Source organism: Netta rufina (genome assembly GCF_964035555.1).
Source record: "Netta rufina genome assembly, chromosome: 25".
Lineage (NCBI taxonomy): Eukaryota > Metazoa > Chordata > Aves > Anseriformes > Anatidae > Netta > Netta rufina.
This window is the reverse complement of record NC_140149.1, coordinates 4,612,073-4,634,652: the sequence shown is the minus strand read 5'-3', so window position 1 is coordinate 4,634,652 and position 22,580 is coordinate 4,612,073. Positions and strand designations below refer to the sequence as shown.

General features: G+C 46.0%; 1 protein-coding gene across 1 annotated transcript in view; it reads right to left on the bottom strand.

Annotated features, from left to right (window-relative positions):
- The window catches only part of ARHGEF12 (Rho guanine nucleotide exchange factor 12), a 71,927-nt gene that overhangs the window by 35,268 nt on the left and 14,079 nt on the right, over window positions 1–22,580 (bottom strand). Inside the window, exons 2-4 of the mRNA XM_084301666.1 lie at window positions 6,731–6,754; window positions 6,154–6,242; window positions 4,504–4,560 (exon numbers count right to left, since the gene is read on the bottom strand). Of these exons, the coding sequence (XP_084157792.1) occupies window positions 4,504–4,560; window positions 6,154–6,242; window positions 6,731–6,754 (170 nt within the window). The remainder of the gene's footprint in view (window positions 1–4,503; window positions 4,561–6,153; window positions 6,243–6,730; window positions 6,755–22,580) is intronic.

The following is a 22,580-nucleotide window of genomic DNA, read 5'->3' as shown; positions in this document are numbered from 1 at the left end:
ATCTGCTTCGTGGGGGAACTTTAAGAGCAGAGCCGTGGTGTTTTCACCACCCAGATCTGGTACCTTGAGCACCTCATTAGACACTCCGGAATGGCACAAACCACCCAGAGCCCAGTGACACACACCGTGAGGTTTCCAGCAGCTGTTACTGCCATGCCTCGATATCACAAGTACCTCCAGGAACTCGTGCTTTAAAACACTGAGCAGCAACTTCACCCTCTTCAAGTGAAGTCTACGAGGTCGGTGCAACACCAAAGAGCCCACGTTAGCAAGTGGCAATCAGCTTTTGGTGCACGATTCATTCATTCCTTGCCTGGGTTTTCCAATTCTCAGTGTTTCCTGGATGGAAATCATGAGTCTTTCTTTTTGAAGAACCTTACCAAGGTATTTCATTTTTTTTTCCAGCTGAAGCTTAAGAAAAGTTACAAGGTCAAAGGAACTTATCATTGACAACATTCAAATCAAATCAATAATTATCTTAGTCCCATATTCACTTTCACATGACAGTATCTTGACATAAGGAAACATCACCGTGACTGTGTTTTAAGTACAAATAAAATAAAATAAAATAAAATAAAATCAGACATTTGTATTTTGAGTGGATTCATAAAGTTTTGTAGAAGAAAAAAAAATCTTAAAAATCCTTTTTCATCTTCATGCATATTGCAATTCCCCAAACTTGTTTGTTACTCAAGCCATGAGTGCAGCAAAGCAGCTAACTGCATTAGCTGCTACTAGCTGTAGTTAGAGGTTTAAGATTAGAAGTAGAATTAGAGGAAAAACTAAGACAATCAGCTCTTCAATAGGTGGCACTATTCCCTCCGAGACGTTGTGGCCACTTCTCCAGCCCCCTTACAAGTGAGCCTGTTGGGTAGCAGGAAAGGGTAAAGTCCCAGCCTCTCAAGGTCACTTACACATGGTGGTGAAAATGACTGTCTGAACAGTCCCAACAGGGACATTTTGAATGTCCATGAACTTCTTCAGTTAAGAGACCATTCATCTTCTTCTCTACGGATCCTAAATATTTTGAAGCTATTCAGTTAAATACGAAATTTCAATTCCCCAGCAGGGCATAACAAATACAGCAGGAGTTTGTTCTGAAAACCTAACTCACAAGAGAGAATGGAGCCATGAATTACATCTCCCATAACATAATGGGGCTTTTCCTCTGATCAAACTGTGTGGGACACTGCACGGGAGGAGCCTCGTGAACTCTAACCTCCCTGGAGGCATGAGGCCACAATGGGAAAATGCAATTTAATATAGTGATTTGAAATGAATCATTCAATAAACAAAAACAAACTCCTTGGGGTTTTGAGACTGTCCAACTGTTTCACTTCAGTTGGGAGGCTTTATTTCCATCAAAGATTTCCAGAAACCCTGCTCCACAAAATAAATAAAACTATCGGCTTTTATAACGGCAATTTCTCATCGGATGAAATTCTGCATTTCACTTCATTCGAGTTATCACCATGTTCTTCATACCAAATGACATATTTGCAGCATTCTTCAGATTCTTCCACTAACTTGGTAACAGAAGTCATGTAAAGCCTGAGCAGAAACTGTCCTGTTGGAAATTACTGCAGCATATAATGTCCTGATAAGGCTGCTAATAACAATGGCACTGAAAACCATTCATAAAACAAAGCTTGGTAACCTTTCTAGAAGAAAAGAACAATGTATTTTAACCATTAAAAATAGGACTATCTGCTCCCATGGCAACGACACATTCAATCCCTGTGGTCGAGTGCCCCTTGCACTCCGAGCCGTTTCTGGCTATTATAAGGGGAGCGATGAGGGGCTCCCCAGAGTCCTTTTAAGAGGCTGGAAAAATGGTCACAACATAAAGACACAAGGCTGACAAGAACTGCGAGGAACAAAACAGGAAGAGTAAGGACAGATTCTGCAGGGTTCGATTTAAACACACGTCAACAGGGGCAAAATCTGGATTTGCAAAACAAAAAAAACTAAAAACCTGCCCCAAAGTTGGAGGCAATATGTGGAAGAGTATGCAGAATCGGAGTCAGAAACTTATGATTAGTAAATATAAAGGAAGGTATCTTTAGGGAGCAAGTAACCAATATCTAACCTCTCACCCCCAAAGCTATAATCAATTTTCAAGTTTGTTTAAGAGATGGGAATTCTATTTCAAGGAAGAGGTGTCAAGCATTGTGGATGGTTATAGCACTAATTAGTTAATTACAGCATACCTGAAATTACGCTCAATCTCTCTTCTCATCAGCTAGACCTTGTTGAGTACACAGATACGAGATGGTTGGATTTATGGGAGAAAATACCTCCCTCTAAGTTTGATATGGCTATAAATCAACTTCTGTCTATCAGAACAATTTCCCTACCTAACCACTCTCCCCAGCCAAGCCACTTATATTCTTTGAATTCTGGCCTATTGCTCCTTAATTAAGAATTTTGAGAGGTAAGAACAAACACACAGAGCCACACCTCCTTTTTCTGCTGTCATTCAAGACTTTTCTATTAGTCACCTTCCAAGGGCTAGCCAAAAAAGAGCCAGTTACCATCCAGTCACCGGCAAGAAAAATATCAGTACAGTATTTCCACTTGCAGGTCTTCAAATATTTTGGTCCCTTCCAAAGCAAACAGCAAAGCTCTCTACACATACCACAGAACCTGGGAAAAGGAGAGGGTAGAGACAAAAGGCAGGGCAAGGTCCACAACAGAAAAGGCCACTGGAAAGGAAGGATGAGTGGAAACTGCTCCCATAGATACTGGACACGGACAGAGCATCTGCAGGAAACTTTGGGGGAAGTGAAGGCTTAAGTTCGGAAGTCGTGTTTCTTTCTGCCATACATGAAAAACCAGGACACTGTACAGACTGAGGGAGAAGTATAAACACAGATACATTCCATTAAGCATACCAAATGTTTCCTGTAATTAAACTAGAATAGTCTGACAGCACCTCCAGTATATTATGGGTAAGCAGCGTGAGGCAAAACCTAATGAAGGTTCAAGCCATAGGGAGCTAGTCAACCTGTGCCGTCCCCAGCCAGCACCAACCTGGTGAAGGGAAGAACTAGTCAAGGATTCAGCATAAGCTCATCAGAAACATCATCCTAAACTACGTGCTTTCTGAGCAGGTTGTTTCCTTGTTTGTTGTTTCTGAGGAGGAAGACGTAAGCTGCAGCAGGCCAGGTCTCTCTGGGATGAGTTTCCAGCCCTACCGAAGCTCTCTCCAAACCCGTTTGCAGGCTCTGTGGAAGTCTCACACCCCGAGGAGCATAACTGTCCTATTACCCCTGTTTGGTTGGTTGGTTGTGGTCGGTTGGGTTGTTTTTAATAAGAAATGTGATTCCAAATTCCAGGGAAAGTTTGGAGAGATCTGACAGAAGGAACAGACACACCTCCCTAAGCCGTGTCAATTGAAGGGCTGTAGTGGTTGAGAAGGAACTCCACACATTTGTTGCTTGTTTTGCTTTTTTTTTTTCAACGTTCCTTCCAATCAGAGCTACGCCAGCATCATTTCGTGTTACACAGCTGGTTTATGATGTTGGTTCACAGTAACACCTGGCAGTTTTATTCTAGTGAAATAATAAAACTGATACTGGAAGAGTCAGTGCCTCTGTCCAAAAGCCCACAGAAGGTTATGCAGCAAGCAAAATTATCAACAGGAGAAAAATCGGAAGATATCGCAGACTATTTTACATACCAGAACAAATAGGGATCACAAATTCAACACGTCATTAGCATAAAGGTAGGATGGAGAGAGTGTCACAGTCTAAAGACTGATGTATCTGATGTAAGGTGAAGAAGGGCAGACGAGCAAACAGGCTCCATTTGGTGCACACTCTTTCCAGCAGCACCGGTCAAGGTGTGCTGGCAACATAATGATGTGGAGCTCCTCCTGTCCCAAATTGTTATACGCCAATTTGTTCCAGCCTATATGGAGTACCAGGGAAGTTAGCCCCACTTTGGAATGAAGAACGGTTAAATTCATACGAGGAATGATTTAAGTTCACATTCTCACATTTAAAAAAAATATTTTCAAGTATGGTTTTTCTACTTCTGTGAAAAATAAAAATAAATTGACAAAAGATCCTCTACAGATAATGCAAAATACGAGTTACCAGCTCACCCAGGTTAACCTCTACAGTTAGAGCAAGACCCAGACTTTTCTCCAACTACAAAACCTCTGCTGGAGTCCAGCACGAGCCGTGTCTTCGCACAATGCCAAAAACACTCGGTGGCACAAGATCTCCAAGAACAGCAGCCCCACCAGGTTTTCCCAGTTAGGAACGGAGAACAGGAGAACATAGGTGCCAGCCTGTGCTTGCCATGTACGGGTTAGTTTCCAGCCACTACAAGAACTACAAGCTGATACACTGAAGCAACACGTAAACCCAGTTTCCCACTCCTTGCTGCAGAGCCAACCATGCGGATCACGTAAAGGATAAAAGCCTCGGGTGCACAGACAGAAAGCATGGAGCAGACTGCAAAGGTGCAAGGCTTGCAGCGGCTGCTTTAGCTTACCATACGTCTCGGATCTACTCTCCTCCGAACTAGACTTTGTCTTCTTGGAGGAGCTATCTGCACGAGAGCAGGAGAAAAGGAGAAAGAGATATAGAAAATATGGAGACCAAACATGAGAAAAAAAAAAAAATCAATGAAAAACACAGACTGATTTATTAGGTTAAATCGTGCAAAACACAAATAGGATGTGAACAAAACGTAGGCGAAACACTTGGAATAAGGGGTGAATAATACAAGCATGAAGACACAGGTAACACCACAAAGAATCTATTACAGGATTTGAGACAATAAAAGAAGTTCTTGGCTATGAACTACAGAAAATATTCTGGATAAAAAACAGTCCAAGCACAGAAACTCTGGTAACATTCACCTCCAGAGTAAGTAATAAACATGTGCACAGTGGTTCAGCATTCTGAATTTACCCCTTAAAAAGAAAGGAATTTTATGAAGGCTACAGTACAGAGTTCATCTGTTAGACCACATCACAACCATTGTACAGTGGTGCCAGGTAGCAGCTCTCGAATCGGAATTACTTTCATCAATTGAAGATGAGAAGATTCCTGAAGTTTGCTTCTGACGAATTCTTTCTGCAAACCGACTTCAGAGCCCGAGACCTCCCCCAGCCAACATAATTTTACGTTATGTATTCCCAAGGACTAAGGAAAAGAAGACAACCACTAATTTAGGTTCTCTCCCTTAAAGGACTTTTTTTTTTTTTTAAACATAATGTTAAAAGCCCATTTTAATTTATTTTGTGCACACTAGGAAGGAGTCATGCAGCTAGTGGCAGGAAGCATTAACGAACAGGCTGGTTTATAAACATCAGCTTCAAATGCCTTGTGCAAAAACACATTCTACAAGTTCTACAACCTTTAGATTCAACTCTTGTCTCTTCCACAAGCCCCAGGGAAATCACTGGGCTGAACAGCAGAATGCACAGACATGAAAAAAGCACATTGCATGGGGCCAGGAGGCTCAGGCAAGAGCCTGTCATGCATTTCATGAACACACACAGTAGTCACTGGGTTAGTGTTTCGCAGAGGGAAGGAAGAATCCCTGCATGCATCCTAATTTCCATGACAGCACTGGACAGGTTGACCAAGCTGACCCAGATCCAACCTTTCAGAAGGTTAAAAAATAGGATAGCATATCCTTGAAAAAAACAGAAGTTCATCTTAAAATACAGCATGTCGGAAAGCACAAATTCCCTCTGCGGAGATGGTTCAAAATCCACTAAACTTCAGAAAAAATTTACAAGGAATACCAGAGCTAGTTGAGTCTGTAAGGTCTCAGATTTCACACTTTTTTGCACTAAAACAGCCAGGGAACTACTCACAACTAATTACAGTATTTGCCTCCTGAAATTTCAGACTAACTTTCCTGAAAGAGGAAGGAGGTATAATTACTCACTGATACCACTAATCTAGGTTTATTCTTGCATAATTAACAGCGACTTTGTCGATGAGCACGTTTTAAAGCAAGCCCGTATTCATTTCAACGCCTGCATGCTTCCGGAGGGCTTTGCAAGCACAGAAGAGCACAACTCTCACAAACCACATTTGTTGACACATTAAAACCGGTTTCATTCCGATCCCCAGCACTTTTCAAATCAAAGCCCAGATCTTCAGCCGTGAAGTTTTAAGACTTTACCTGTCGGATCGAAGTCGTGTGTGCTGCTGCAGCGTTCAACCTTCTGCTTCTTGTCAGCTGGAGACTCTCTGCTCAGAATGCTGCCGTGTCTGCGTCAAAGCAAAGCAGATGATCCTGACTATCACGCCACAAAAGCACTGCTCAACCTTAACTAGTTCTGGAAATTACCCTAACTAGTTCTGTTTGCTAACAAGAAGTTTGGATCATAGAATCACAGAATCGTTTAGGTTGGGAATGACCTCTAAGGCCATCTAGATAAGAAGGCACACATTAGGTTCAGCTCTGAATTTCTTCCCAGAGCGAGGTCAAGGGGAAAAATGATCTCCCTCAGAATAGTTACAGACTGAAAAACCTCCTCAAGTCCTAACTCCACCTCCTCTCCCACCAAACAGTAAATGTTTAGAGATGCAAAAATTGAAGACTTAGAATACCCAGCCCACAGCCCCCGAAGCAAGTGTCTGCACATCATGCACCAGCACAGCATCGTTTCTCTGCCCATCTCAAGCCCCATTCCTCCTTCAAAAATGCTGTACCATAATTTGTAATATAGATAAATAATTAAGCTTCAACTACTCACCTTGTAGGTTTTTTGAGAGGAAACCTGAAAAGAAGAAACAACAAGTTTAATGAACTGTCTTTGATTTTTTGGTTCTCAATATTATGTTTGATAACAACACTTATTCTTAAATACAAAGTTATTTTACACCTCTGTAATGTCTTCCAAAGAGAACAACCAAGGCTTTTCTATTCTTCTGCCTCAGCAAATTATTAGTTCATTGATTCAACTAGGCAAAAAATTATCAAGATGCTTAAGGTTTCAAACAGAATAAAGAACAGAAGCTGAATTCGTGCCGCCAAATCCCGTGTCCAGTAGGCCTTCCTCATCAGAGCGTAGCGTCTCATGGATCACCTTCCCCTCCTAACAACTAGTTCCATACATTACAAATTAATATAACTTGATTTATTTTTTTTGTCCTGGTGTCCAAGAAAGCCCAAAATCCCACTGAAGATTCTCCTGGAGCTGTGACATTCCCATTACGTCCCTCCCACGTGGGTTCCGTGGTGTCCAGGAATATCGGAGCTCACGCTGACGTCTCCTAACAAGACCTCAAACTATTTTCATGAAACTAGGAACTTGCCAAATTCGAGACAAGTACAGCAGCACAAAGTGAAGCTGAAATTCTATTAACTCTTCCAAATATTATTTCTGGGACGCACAAAGAACATAAGCAACAGGAACTCTGAGTTAAAGGGAGGCAGAAGTGTATATGCATTTTTTAATTAATAAATAACATGTATAAAACCAAGTAAGACATCAAATTGGGACTTTTTCCCCTTGAATTATCACCAAAAAAATGACAGAGCAAGGTGTACACCACCTAAATTAAGGTACCAAGCTCTGCTTTTTTAAAACAACTCTTTATTCTCAAAACTTTTCAGAAATTTAGCTGCGCCATGGCTACTTGTTAAATGTTTTTCAGTTCCTTTGGCTGGAAAGCAATACGAACATTTAGACCTGTACGTGTACCGATGAAAAAAGGATCAATCACCTTTTGTTCTCAACGAGTACATCTACACTTGTAGCTGATAATTCCCCCCACACACACCAGTTATCCTTACTGCACTTGGGTTTCCCTGTTTACGCAGGCTTTCCAAAAAGCAACGAGGTGAGGGTCAGGAGGAGCCTCAAGTAAAAACAAATCTAATACTGCAGAAGTTACCAGGGCATTAAATGCCTTTTTTTTTTTTTTTTAGCTGACCTATTTAGTAAAGAACACTATTCCTCAGCCGAAAACAAACCTGCCACCGGAGCAGGACGCTCCCAAAGGCACCACCTCCGACCGCATCCAGCTGAGCTGAGCCTTGCCCAACCAAGCTGCTCCAACGGGCAGAAGCAAAGCGCTCCCCAGGAGCACCTCCAGCATTACAACACAGATGCCTCGAGCACTGCCCACAAGCCTGCCCCGACGCACACCTCGGGTTTCGGGCTCCTTTCTCCAAGGAGGAGCACCTCCCGTCCTCCCGTCCTCGGTGCCACGCTGAGCAGCCCAGCCGGGAGCAGCACGGGCTGAGAGCTGCAAACTCCTTCCCGATTACCTGGAAAACATAACTGGATACAGAGAAGAAGCACCCAATGTAATCCCTCGCTTCCAAGAACAACTTAACTGCGGGCAGACGAAGCGCTGGCCAGCTCACGCTCGCCGAGCCCCTACGCAAGGCTCGGAGATGAGCACCCGATGACACACGAGGCAAGAGAAACTCCAATGACACCAGCAGCGGTTTGTGCCTGCTGCTGACAGTAACTACACACAGCCAGACTCCTGCCATCTCTTAGAGAGCAGCAGCAAACGCAGCTGAAACGCACCGATGGCTTCAAAACCACGGGGATGGATGGATTGGATCATAGGAGCTGTAGGAACCGATGGGTGAAGTTTCTCGGTGAAAGGAAAGGTGGACCCAGACTCCACTAAATTGCTGGTTCTTCTTCCCCCACGAAAAGCCAGGAATCGTTGGTTTCACCTCAGAATCTGGGAAATCCACGGCTTCAGATAAGCAAGGTGCAGCGAGCTGGACTCGATGATCTTGAGGTCTCTTCCAACCCAGGCAATTCTGTGAGCGCAGCCTCTCCTCGCGCTGCTCCACCTGCAAAGCCCCAGCACCCAGCCCTGCCGTTTGTGGATCCCGGGCAGCAAAGAGCTGCTCCGTGCGGGACAAAAGCCCAAAAAGCCCAAAGCAAAGCAAAACAAAAGTCATCCCAGGCCAAGCCGGCCCAAATGCCGCACGGTGAGCAGATGCAGCAATAACCACGCGGCGCTTTCAAAGAGCAGAAAGGGAAACAAAGAAATCCAGGGGCAGAGAAACCATCATCCCTTCAAAGGCAGGGAAAGATGGTTAAGATTATACTTTTTTTCTTTTTTTTTTTTTTTTTTAATCTAATGCACTTGCTTGTGAGTTGCATAAAAATTTCCTAGCACCACTAACAAATACTTTGATGGGGGAAATCTTTTATTCCGTAGGCTTCCTTCTCAAGCACCCAGAACTCCAGGTTTAAGCTCCTACAGCAAAAGAAACCATTTCCAAAGCAAAATTAGCTCCCTGCTGCCCTGTTTTGGTTGGTTCCGAGCTATTTATTATGCGTTCAAGCACCAAGTGCAGAGGATGGATTTTCGAGGTCTAGGAGTTCCGATCAGCGATTCAACTTACTGTACACAAGCTGTTGATGTTATTTATAAAGGAAACACCGACGTTTTTTTCAAGCTGTATTCTTGCCCCAGCTGAAACCCTCAGGATTTCTTCCTGTGCTTTGATGTTAAGGGGGATCAGAGAAGTCCCTGTCCCCTGTCCCCTGATGATCCTGCACCCAGCGTGGCCACGGAGGTGCTGGGTGAAGCCACCAGCAGAAAAGGGGCTGGTTGGGCTGCAGGTGAAGACCCCCAAAAAACTCCCCTCCAAGACCTGCAACAGCTCCAGCCCACCGAGGCATGAAGCCACAGAAATGAGAGATGGAAGAGGCGGCTGAGAGTATAAATACACCTGTAAGATCCACGCTAGCCAGGAGAAGCTCCCTTTCTCTTCCCCAAGCCCTAGCAGAACGCTACCTGACATTTCCCAGCTGAAGATGTCCCAGTCACTGCATCCCTCACACACCATGGCACGGTGCCACCAGATAAACGGAGCACAGAGCACACAACAGAGCCCCCCACGAGTTTCTTCCATGGCTCTTTGTGTCCCAGTGCCACCGACCCTCACTGGGACACCACATTAAGCTGGGAAGTCGTAGCGAGCCTCCTCTTGCTGCTTTATTTCATTCAGCACCATTTATAACATATTAAATGGATTTCACCCACTCCTGCAAACACCAGGCAGGCTGCAGGCACGGCAGGGCGCGGTTAGCAGCTGGAGCTTTAATTCCAGATCGAGCTGGCAAGTTTAGGCTCCACGATAAAACCCCGTAGACATTTTGTCTGATAAGTGATGAACATCAGCACATTTTCAAACAAGCTGTTCCACTCGCTCGACTCCCAAATACCAGGAACAATTAAAAGCCAAGTCACATTCTGTTTTTAAAATACTGGGTCAAATAATTTCAGCAATTTAAATGCATCAAATTACGAAAAGTATGGCTTGTTAGTCATGCTGCATTAGTAAAATCTATTTACCGGAAAGCCAAGTGAGAAAAAAATGTACCTACAACCAGTACCACTGCGGATTAAAAGTTACACTTCTCCAAGTTAGCTCACACATGCATGCTCCACTCAGTACTGGACCACTGCCTAAGAGCCACCTTCGAGCCAAGAGCAAAAAAAAGAGAGTTTTAAGACCTCGTGTGTCAAAACAGAGCAGAGCGAGGAAGGATTCCCAGCTCCCTGCAGCCCAAAGCATTCCATTCCAGCCCTGGAGGTTGAAAATATATCTGCCCATAAATAGCACAGCGCTCAGATAACCATGTTGGGTTTCTTGGTGTGTTTTTTGTTGTTGTTTTGCCTTTTTTTTTTTCCCCCTCCCATGCTAAAACGTTGCTCGATTTCAAGTATTTGCTATCTCAAAACCTGATCAAAGAAAAAAATATTTAGATTCAGACAAGAGCCTCGACCTTGGAAATATTTACTCATGTGCCTAACTTTAGTTCCCTTTACTTCAGCAGGACTACTCACATGCCTGAAATGAAGCTTGTGTGTATTTCGGTGGAAGCCTAAATTACTACAACTTGTGCTGAGATGAGTAAGAAATGTTGTGAAACCCACACAAAAGAGAACAGCCCAAAACTGCTTGCTTGACGGAACTGATCTTTAATTAGGAGACGAACAGTTGCAATAGAAGCTCCTTCCTTGCTTTATTAGTTTCATTTAAATAAGGCGTTGCTTCGTTGCAGACCAACCCTCTGAGAGAATCCTGCATTTGGAAAAAAGAAGAAACAAAGGCACCCAACTACCCCAAACCCAAGAGAGATGAGAAATAATTACAGGGCATTCATCTTGTCCGCACACTTAGAAGAGGAAAACCAAAGGTTAAGTTTTATCCTCGCCCCGAATAAAAGCCCCAAACCGTAGCTATTTAAAATTACATCCTACTTCAGCAGCTTTGCACCAAGTGACGAGGCAATGGGAGGCCTTCTGCTGGCACCACCTCCGTGGATGCTGGGGACAGAATCGGTCGGCTGCCCCCTCTATTTCTGGGAGGAAGAGCCAGATCCTGCTCTCCTCTTCCTCACCTGTCCCCAAAGAGATCCTGCAATGGAAGGGCTGAAGCCCGTTTGCTTAAACATCACCGGTTTCCCAACTTGATTGTAAAAAAAATATTAAAAAAAAATCTGTATGTTTATATTCCCCCAGTCTGCAGACGCACATAGCCACCAGCCACTTGTTTGCTGGGCTTAAAAGCCCTGAGAAAGGTATTGTGGCAGAGTGCTGACACGACCCGAACAAAAGCAGTACCAATGTGACCTTCATATAGAGCCAAAGGCAGTCTTCTGCCGCCACAAAAAGGGGTAGGCGCGCTCTGTATAGGGCGGCGGGCGAGTAAAAGGAACTGATGAGATAGCAAATGACAGGCGGATCGAGAGAAACACAGATGCAGCAAGCAGGCCACTACTGGCAAGCAAGAAAAAACGCAGACAGAAGGCTGCCAGCCCCCTGTGCTACCCACAACGTGCAGCTGCAACCACAGCAGCAATTCTGTGGATGCCACCGATTCAACACGTCGGGTCTTTTGTGCACTACCATCTCCTCCCCGTGTCAAAGGACAAGATAAGCTGAGGAAACCAGTTTTCTTCCTCAAAAAACACCCCAAACAGAGCACAATGCAAGGTGCAGGTAACAGCTGAGTGATGGAGGGCACCAAAAGGATTCCCAGGACCACCCAGAGCTGATGTAGGGATCCTAAAACCACAGCAAGTGCACAAGGAGACGAAACCGAGCTGAGCACTAAAAGTTTGCGTGTTATTTTTGTAGGAGTCCAAGGCAACAACCCCAGCTGACGCAATGACTCATGGAAGAATCGTTCGTGGCATTATTAGCTTTAGATTACCGACGGCTTGGCCAGCAGGCTTAGTTCTGCCTTCGCAGGAGGAACCCAGAAACATAAAGCCATGGCCTGAGAGCCCCTAAAGCCAGCGTCTTCTTGGGCTGACCCCACAGCTCTCCATCTTCTCAACCTTCCCAGCAGCTTGGATTGGCCCTAAGAAAGCATCAGCAAATTCCTCTGTCCTGGTTAATGCTGCAGTTTGTTCTTCTGGCCCACCAGTGTGCTATTTTATTTTCCTTTAAGGCTGGAAAATGAGGAGTAGCCAACACGGCCCATCAACGTGCTTCTTGGTGGATCAATACAAGAGACCACTGGGGCAGCCAGAAGTGCTGAGTTAAGCATTTAGATGGGATTAAGATCAGTTCTGATAAAATTGAGGGGGAAAAGGGATGCTTTTTTTGCAAGTCTGGAAAGCCAGCAGGTTTCTGAGGGCCTAAGAAGAGAAGGTCAGGGATCTAAAGGAGTGCTGCTACACTGTAGCACCACAGAGATTTGGGGAAAAAAAACATTAAAATGAAAGAAAACCAGAATGCAAAGGTAGGTCTTCATGAAATGTATTGCAAAAACATGGAGATGCTGCCTCCATCCAAGGAGGTCCATGGGATCTCCTGATGATGCAGGTAGTGACATCCATCTAAATTAAAACTGTTCCCTTTTGGAAATCTGACTTTGCAGTTAGATCTACTCAGCTTTTAAAGAAGCTTCCAATAAAGTCTGTTAAACAGATAACTAAATTAAAGAGTCCAAGTCTCCTGCAGCCCGTGGTAGTTCCTTCTGACAAACCCTTTGCTGTCCCACGTCCAGGAGGGAAGGGTTTCTGTTTCTCTAGGAACAGGAGTGCTTGGAAGGGGCAGAAGGAAAGCATCTCCAGAGGAGTTTCATCCACAGTCCGCTCATTCAGTCCCAGCCCAAGCAAGTGCCTCAGCTATTTTCCATGACACAAGCACTTGGATTTTTCCAAGAGCTGATGTCAGGGCTTTTCATGGAGAAAGAACTGCATTTACAGGGCCGGCAAGGAAGGAGGGCTTCCCCAGCAGCTATTCTCAATGTGGCCTTTGTGCTGCTCCGCTGCCGAAGCCAGGACCCTGCGAGAACTCTCAGTCCCCTCAGAAACTCTACAAAGGGGAGGGGACGGAGACATTTTCGGCACTGTTCTGCCTCTCCTGACCGACTTCCAAGGCTCAGAAGCATCAGCTTTGCATCTCAGGGCCTGAAGCTCCAGCCTTCCAACAAGGCCACCGATTGTTTCCTGCCTCCACGACCGGGTAGGAGCAGACAAACAAACCGGAGCTGGGGAGGGGGACACTGGAAAAGAGCATAAATAAACCAAGACGCTCGTGTGTGTCCCCCCTGCTGCCTTCAGGTGGAGCCCAGAAGCAAGATTCGATGAGGTTTGCCCTCAAAACACGGTTCAGCAACTGCTGGAGAAGAGAGGTTGCAAGATTTGGGGGATTTTCTGCTGGTTTCCCAATGCGGCTGGCTACGAGTTCCTAATTCAGTCGGTTTCCACCGCCGGGAAAGCCAGATTCACATCTTTGAAATGGAAATAAATAAATAAATGAATCAAACATTAAGAAAACCTTTTTTAAAAAAAGCCCAATATTTTCTGAAAGGCCTTCAGAAAACGTCATAAAAAATTTAACAAAAATCCAGTGCTCTGCAAAGAAGAGCTGCCCCCGATTTCTTCACTCATTTGCTGCACGTTTTTCTCGCATTACGCATGTAGCAGCATCGACCACGTACAGTAGAAAGGTCAAGCCTTGCGATTTCAGAAGTTATGACCCAATTTTCTTGCTTATTTATTTTTAAGTAGGCGACAGAGAAAGATTCCCAGGCACAGAGAGCCCAAGCTTCCCTGAAGGAAGGGAAAGCAGCTGAAATAAGGCAAAGCAGCTGAGATAAACACAGCGTGACAATAGAACAGGAGCTCCAAAATCGCCTTTTTCTCCCCATTTTCATACAATCTTGGCAACCTGAGCTTCAGCTCTTTGAGGGGGGGGAAAAAATAGCGCAGAACATGGGTGCTGTGATTTTTTCCCTAATTTTCTTTTCTGAAATCCATTAAAAAACCCCTTTGCCTATGGAAGAATCCCATAAAGCAAGAGGGCTTGTTGCGCAGACAGGGCGTGGCGGGCCAAATTAACCTGCCTCCGTAAACTGTAGCTAATTACGGGGAAATGAAATGTTTGCTTGGCCTGCCAGTAATTGCAATACAGAGCTGGCTCAATGGAGGCAGCCCCGCTCCCCGCCTCCCTGCAACCACTCCTCCTACACGGAGTCTGCAAAAGCTTTCTAGTTAGATGCACGGGAAAATCAAAGCAAGGCACAAAGGAAGCGGGGCGCTGCGGCAGACCATTTGATTTTCCTAAATCAACCGTAGGAACCCGAAGCCAGCGAGTGCCGTGGGATCTGCTGTCACCCGGCGCATGCAGAAGGGCTGGGAGATGGCTCCTGACGCTGCCCCGGCGCTTTTTGCATTTCATTAGGCACCCAGCCCAGCTCCTTATTGATGCCGTGCCTCGCTTGTGGTCGTTGGGAAGCAGCAACAAGGCTGCTGTGTGGAAGCAGGTCTTGAAAACAGCAAAAGACAGCAATTAGAAAGGGAGGAGGGAAAAAAAAAAAAAAAAAGAAAAAAAAAACACAACAGCGCATGCAATACAACTGGAAATGTAGCTTTCAAAAGACCGTAACACTAAGTCCAATTATCCAGCTTTAAGTTTTGCAAATATATGTACAAGGTTCAGAGCCCCATTTGAATATTTGGCCCAGAGTTCACATTTCTGGTAAGTGAGCACAGTGCCTGGCACGGGAACGCTGCACCTCCACTGCCTGTGGGACCCACGCGTACCCCGGGCTCTGGATACCGGTAAGAAATCGGTTCTGCTCTCCAGTAGCTGTAAAAATTCGGAATTAGAAGCCTTGGTCCTGCTGAAAGAGACCTGACATAAATATCAGGGGATGCAGGACAGGTTGAGCCCTTGCAACCCAGCTTTCAATGTAGACTCAAAGAGGTGAGCGGACTTTTCTCCCTCTGTAGCTTTCAGAGACAAACCATCTGTCTCCATTTTTTTTTTTAATTTATGGGTATTTAACATCACATTAAGACATATTTACCCTCCTCCAATGTGCCTTTCACGAGCTGTTTAAAAGAAGAACCAGCAAGGTTAAGTCCCCCTGCTCCTTGGCACCGCGAGCTCCTATCTGACTCATCCCCAGCTCGCTGCAGGTTGGTCTCGATACCGATTTTACTGGAATTTGGAAACCTTAACAGCAGAACATAGATCAGCAACACCCTCACAGATGGATTTAGGTATTGAAAAGGAATCAGGATAGTTTATTTGCCCCACTGCACAGAAGGTTACCCCTATAAGAGATGCGGTCAGCATGGTGGACACCAGCTCCAGGAGCACCTTGCCTTCATTTGGATTTACCTCGGATTCTCCTGGCAGCTTGTTTTAAAGGTTAATGTGCATCAACCGCTCCAGAAACCCAATGCCAACGCTCCAGACCCAAGACCTGCCGGCTCATCAGGAGGAATTTATCAGCTCAAAGCTGAGCACTCAACCACGAAGCAGTTTCAGCCCTGCCTTCGCTTCTCCCACCCAGTCGTGAACCTTTGGTCAAACTACGCCCATCCTGCATAGGATGTGCAGACAACACTCACCCTTACGACCTTTGCAAAGCTTCTAAATATTTGCCAGCTGCAATAAACTAATTTACAGCTAATACATCTTCAACTACCCAACGGCAAAGTGCTCCCAGTGGCCTAATTTACACCGAGGAAAAATTGGATGCACGCACTACATGGCAAACGAAAGCAGTAGCAGAGAGAGGAGCAAGAAATCATTACCACATCGTTGCTTAACCTGTGCAGAGGATTATTAGCTCGTAGCCTTTCAGCTTCTAACGTAGCTAATTCTCCTGGTTTTACTAAGGCAGATGCAAACACCGAGGGCGACCAAATCAGCGTGACATCACGAGTCTCAACTACCTGAGACTAAATGAAGCATTTGCAGCTAATTGCACATTTCGCGTTACCTGCTTCAGCACTTCCAAGGAGGGATTCTCTCTTGGTATAAACTCTGATTTTAAAAGTATCCATGGAAAATTTCCCAACTGCATGTCCCAGTTCATCAGAATTTACAAAAAAAAGAAAGTGAGTGATGTAAACTGAACGGCACAGACGTTAGCTGAGCTACCCACCGAAGTTACAGTTACAGCTATCTTATTTGCATTGCCTAAGAAAAACAAAGCCGTGTCTGTGACACACAGACCCATTACTTCCTCTTCCCCTCAAACGCAGGTCTCACCCGTAAAGAACAAGGCAAAAGACTGATTCGGGATACACCGAGTGAAAAGTGAAACAATTCACGCCGCCACTGACAGGCAGCTTTCCTCCCCAGCATTTCATCCTCCCCTTCATCCAAGCCCCAGGATAAATCCAAAGAGACCAACCGTAAAGGGCTGGTGCAGCAGGATTAGGATTTCACAGTAATATCAAGCCCCGTTTCTTCTACTATAAAATGGAAGGAACAACAGAAAAAGACAGCAGTGAAGCCCCGCTGCTTGTAACATGGCTCAAGACCCTGAGAACAACATGAGTCAAACACCCGGCTATTAAAGGGTCTCCGGATGCGTTTGTGTGAGCCTTTGCCTCTTGGTTCTCTTCAAATAAAGCCGTAAGAAAGGAAAAAATCAGTCACGTAGGAAACCTACCGGCTGTCAGGAGGTGATGGCAGTGAAATCCCTCGAGACGTGGCAGCGGTGCAGAGCTCATCGGGCTATGGGACGCCTCGGGTGGATCAGCTCTTTTCTTTCCCCACCCCCTGCCCTGCCACCAGCTCCTGCTGCCTCCTCCCCGCGGGCACCGCCAGCTCCAGCGCTGTGGGGCCGGCCCCAATTGCAATACCTGCGGGTTGTCCCTCGGGATTTGTCCCTTGGGATTTGTCCCTCGGGATTTCGGGGTCACCTCTCGGTGGCCGAGCCACCCACGCACCTGCCTGCCTGGGGAATGAGCATCTCTCCACCTTACAGCTTACCCACTCCAAAAAAACAATAAATATATATATAAATGTAGACACACTGTGTGTAACAGAAGCCCTAGCAGCGGTTAGCACACGCCAAGCCCTTTTTACATCAAATCTTTGTGCCCTGCATCAGCAGGAGCTCTCGCTAGCAGCCCCGGTGGCTGTGTCAGCGCTGTCTCGATCCTGCATCCTCTGCTGATGCGGGTCGCTTAATTTTTTAAACATTAGACAGTAAAATCCCAAAAAAACAGGAAAATTTCAGACAAAACAGTTTTCAGGGAAAAAAAAACGCACCTCAAAGATGGTTTCTTGAGCACCAGGATTTAATATCCTCAGCTCTCAGCTCATCAAAGCACAGCCCCTGAGCCTGCTGGCGAGAAGGCTCTGCTAGCGTGCACGTAATCCAGCACGGGGAACTGGGAGGAAGGTACCGCTGCCTCCATCGACACCCAAGGCTTCTTTCCCAGCTGTCAAAACCTTTGTTCTTCAGCTGAGATGCCGAGGCGGATTTTCCCGACGATCATATTTAATTGGCAAATTTGTACAATGGAAACACAAAAGAGTAACTAAGGTTCACGCAGCAGCCATTAAAAGAATGGAAAGAAGAAGGAAAAAACAACAAAAAAAAGCCATCCAAGAGAAAAACCTAAACCTTCCCACCCTCCTTTTCCCGACAGATAGTGAAAGAAAAATTCTTCCCCTCTCCTCTGCATTCAAGGCAGCTATTTTCTCATCTTTCAGCATATTCACGGAGCGCAGAAAAAAAGGAACAAAGACCCTCAGCTATTACCTGGTTCACCAGACACAGCTGAACAGGGAGATCCCAAAGGCCCATTCCCAGGGGGGGCACGCTGAGACCGAGCCCCTCGAGGAGCTCAACCACCCCTGCGAAGCCGATTTATTTTTTATCCAGCCTCCCTGGGAGGCATCTGCCCGGCTGACCACTCGAGGGATGGGACCAAACTCCACCTCTCCTCTTCCCACCTCCTCCGCGGAGCTGCTCCAGGCGGCGCAGCCAGCAGGGAGCTGGGATTTGAACATTTTGCATTGCCAAAGGACGGAGCAACACCTACCTGCAAGGCACGTAGCTGTGTGCGGTGCCTCTGGATGCATTCTGCGTGTGTGCCTAGCCATTTATGTGCAGAAATATTCTGCTTTTTTTTAAATTTTTTTAATCAGATCCCTGATCAAAGCAATCGCCTCGCATGAGGCACGTGAGCAAAGGGTTTGGATTCTCGCAGCCGGATTTTTCCTTGGATCCTCGCAGCCGTGCCACGTTACGCCTCCTGTTTGCGGGCGTTTTCCAAACGCCCCTCTCCAGCGTGGCACCTGAGAAGCACACAGCGGCAGGAAAACAGAGCCCCGGTGTTGTTTTGGGAGAGAGGAGGGCAGGAAAGGGGGTGAGGATGAAAGCACGCCTCTTTCTGTCATCCCAGGAAGGGAACCGGGAGGTCAGAGCAGGGGGGCAGCGAGCTCGTACGGCTCCGAGGCTGCTCCAGCCCTGGGGAAGAAGGAGCGGAGGGGTGAAGGGGCTGTTTTCTTTTTCTGCCCCAATAACCTAATTAAGTTTGCGAGCGCTGCTAGCGGGACAGAAATTTCTTCACGCTACACTGTCTGTTTGTGTTTGATTAATGTAAATCTTCCCAGGGCTCCAACCATGCCCCGGGCGCTGCGATGCCTGGCGCTCCGTTAGCCGCCACACGCAGCAGGACGAGAGGGGAAAAAGCACCAAAAAGCACCATTTCCATCTCAGCCTTTGCCAAAAAAAACGCCTAATTCAAAGGAAATATCTGGGGGAGGAGGATTTGAATTGCCACCCCTAACCTCCAAGTCTTCCTCAAATCATGGGGGCTATTAAACAGATGAATCTGCACAAATCACTTTAATATATTAATAAAGAGTCACTCAGGATTGATTTTTTATATTACAGAGTGCACTCACCGTAACTCGTGTGCTGCCCAGTCCAATGCGTGCTGGTACCAAATATAACCTCAAAGCCACAACTGCACCAAGGCTACAATTACACAGCAGACGGGAAGCCAAAGAAATCAACTCCTACCCCTATCTGCTCCACGGCTCTAAACATGCAGCAATTTCCCAGCCTGAGCTTGTATTTTCCATGCTTCCATCCTCCCTGTGGCGTGCATTGTCATTTTCTAAGGAGTCCTAAGCTGTATTTAGTTGGTTCTTACTCTGAAAGATTTGCTCAGCTCTTCATTTTCCAGGAATTTCACGAACCAGACGAGAAAATGCCAGCCCTCAGAAAGAAAATGGTAACTGGAGGAAAGGAAAAAACAAAACCAGAGCGAGTAGCCAGCTGCTCAGCTACTCGCTGGCGAGCACCTCTTCCTTTAACACTCCTGGTGTCTGACTTAAAGCACGGAAAAAAATGGCCAGTGCCTTTTTTAAGCAAACAGGGAATCACAAAGCCTTAGGAAGTGAGGGAAAAATCATTGTAAATCCCAGGGCAGAGCTTCATCGCCACTTTACTCATGCCTGAGCGAGAATCACGTGCACAAAAAGCCACTGCTGAGACATTAAAGAGAGTTTCAAAGCAGAGGGAGTTTGAAAGCTGGTTTATGTTTTAAAATGAAGATTTCCTACCTTGTGTCCCTAATGCTCACCGGTAAATGAAGCACTGATGAAACGCCGTGAGCAGGAGGATTTACCTGACTTCAGCAAACTGCATGTTGCTTAAAACACAGCGTTCCCCCTTTTCACTGCTCAGAGCAGCTCATTCACTTGCTGTCCCCTGCAACAAGCAGGGCCTGGGACGGATGGGCAGAACCAGGTTCCTATTCCCAGCTCTACTCCCCTCCACACACACCCACATTTCACGGCTGCGTGCCTCAGTTTCCCTGCCATACGAGAGCAAAACACCACTGGGTTAACATCTTTAAGTTGCTTTACAACCTTAACAACAGGTATAACATTGTAGGGTAGGATTTATTACCTCCCTGCAAAACTCCGTGCTTGCTTTTCCAGATTTGGAGGTGAAGTCGTTGGTTTGCAGCCCCTCAGGTCAGTGAGTAAAGGAAAAAAAAGCATTTGTACCATGAAACAGTGCTAAAAGCTTCAGGAATAGGTCCTGCAGCTTCCTCTGAATTACAAGGAAGTCATAAACACTGTGAAGATACTCAAATCTCACCGTATCGAGTAGAGAAGGGATTTAAGCCCAGGACACAGCAGCAACATTTTTGGAAAACTATTACAGGAATGAGCTTCTAACTCCTGAGCCTCCCAGCACTTTTGTTCGCTTCTTGCTCTGAGGTTTCCTTCCCACTGCAAAACCAGCGCCGAGGAGGCCGGGGGAAGCAGAGCCAGCCCAGAGCCTGCTCCTTTCCTGGAATACCCAATTTCTGGAAGAACATTGCTTCCTGAAGCACCAACCATCATCTTTTGTAGCAGATTACGTCCAGGATCAAAATCCCACAAATGTGGCACGCATCAGCACTTGAGACAAAGTTCTGGACTCGCTCACGACAGGGATGGGCAGAGAAAAAACTGATTTTTCCCTGGGATTATCATCCAGCACCATCACAGAACCACACAGCCCGGTGACGCAAGACCCAACAGTTGGCTGCAGTTTTTGGCTTCGGTACACACCAAGCTTATAATTTGACTGTATTAATTTTGATTTATATTTTATCTAGAGATTTTGCAAAAAGAAAAAAAAAAAAGCAACACAATGCATTCCTTTCAAGTCCGACCCAACGCAGCTGCCAGGAAACAATGTAAAAACAAGAAAGGTTCAGGAATGGAAGCTTCTATCTTGCTTCCTACTCTGATTTCCCAGATTTCCTTCCCGCCCTACTCTGTCAGCCACAGGACAGAAGAAGAAAACAGCTTGGAAAAAAATAAAATAAATCTTTGACCAAAAAAGCTAGGAAGACCGTCTGGCACAACCAGTTTTTTAGAAGAAATGAGAGGCAGCTACGATACGGCTGGGACTGTAGATGGAATATCACCATTTAAATAAACACCTCCTATGAACACAGGGGAGGCGGTGAAAGAATTAGCAGATGCTCCTCATTTAGCCAATTTAACGAAATATCCAGACCGAAAATTTACTTTTAAGTGCTTCTAACACATCACACTGGAAGTTATAAGGCTTTCTATTGATTAGGGACCCCATTGCTTCTTGCTCATGCACAAACCACACGCCCTGCAAAGCTCTCCTTGTTGCTAAATGACAGCATCAGCAGCTCTCAGCTGGTTAGGATGGGATATGGTAAATATTTATGCGGCATTCACAGACCTTTACCCCAATAAGGAGCCAGGCATGGGAAAAGAGCAGCTTCCCAGAGCTCCCTACAGCGGAAGCAAAGTGGTCCCCGAGGGACAGGCTCCACACCCCTGCAAACAGCATCCGTGCGGCAAAAAAGAGCTCCACATCTCATCCCTGCCATCACGGGAGGAGTGTGGGCCACGAAACGCAATGCCTCAACACCCCAGGGCTGAGCATCGGGGCGCCAAACCTCTCACTATTTAGGAGAAGCTCGGAGAGGATGAAGAAATCCGGTCCTGAAAAAGGATTCAGTCCAAACACCATCAGCATACCGGGCAGAGAGGCGTGCATCTCGCATCAGCGAGCCCCTAGGATTATAACACAGCACATCAACGTACAGAAAGCTCCCTATGACATCTCCTTAGCCCCCGGGATCATCGTGATGGGCAGCAGGGTCGTCCAGCTGCCCCACCGAGGGGTCTCGACACGGTTCAGAGCCATGCGCTGCGAGCTCAGGATGTTGATTTTTCCTATCTTTGATATAAGGCAACAAAAAGATATCCCCTCATCTTAAATAAACAGGAACTTGCAAAAGCCTCGTTAGCATAGGGTTGGTTTTTTTTTTTAAGAGAATAAATCTGAGAGTACAGGCAAAGATCTGCAGGAGAGCTCACCTCTTTCAGCAAGACACCGCAAGAACACGGAGCCCACTAGATCGCCCGCACCTTCTGGATGTAACTGAGAAACAGCTGTGTGTTTCCAAGCACAAAAATAGCAGGCAGCTCGTCAGCATGCAAATACCCCACCAAGAAGCTGCGGAGAGATCAGAGCCAGTGAACTTCACCGTAGTGGTGGAAAGCAAGGCGAACGTTTATTCGGTGCAAATCCATTTGATTGAGTAGCAGCACACGAAACTTCCAATTTTTGTTCTTATACAAGGGTCAGAATTATCCCTCACACACCACGACACTTCTTCCTTGTGACTTCAGGCACTGAAACCACACCTCTTCCACGCCTGCTGCCTTATTTTCAAGTTGTGCACTCCTGAGGTTTGCTCCAGACCCACCTCCGTCTCCCACCGCCCGTGTCCGTGGGCTGGATGCTGACCCCTCTTAAATCTGCAATCTTTTAATTTTTATTTTTTAAAG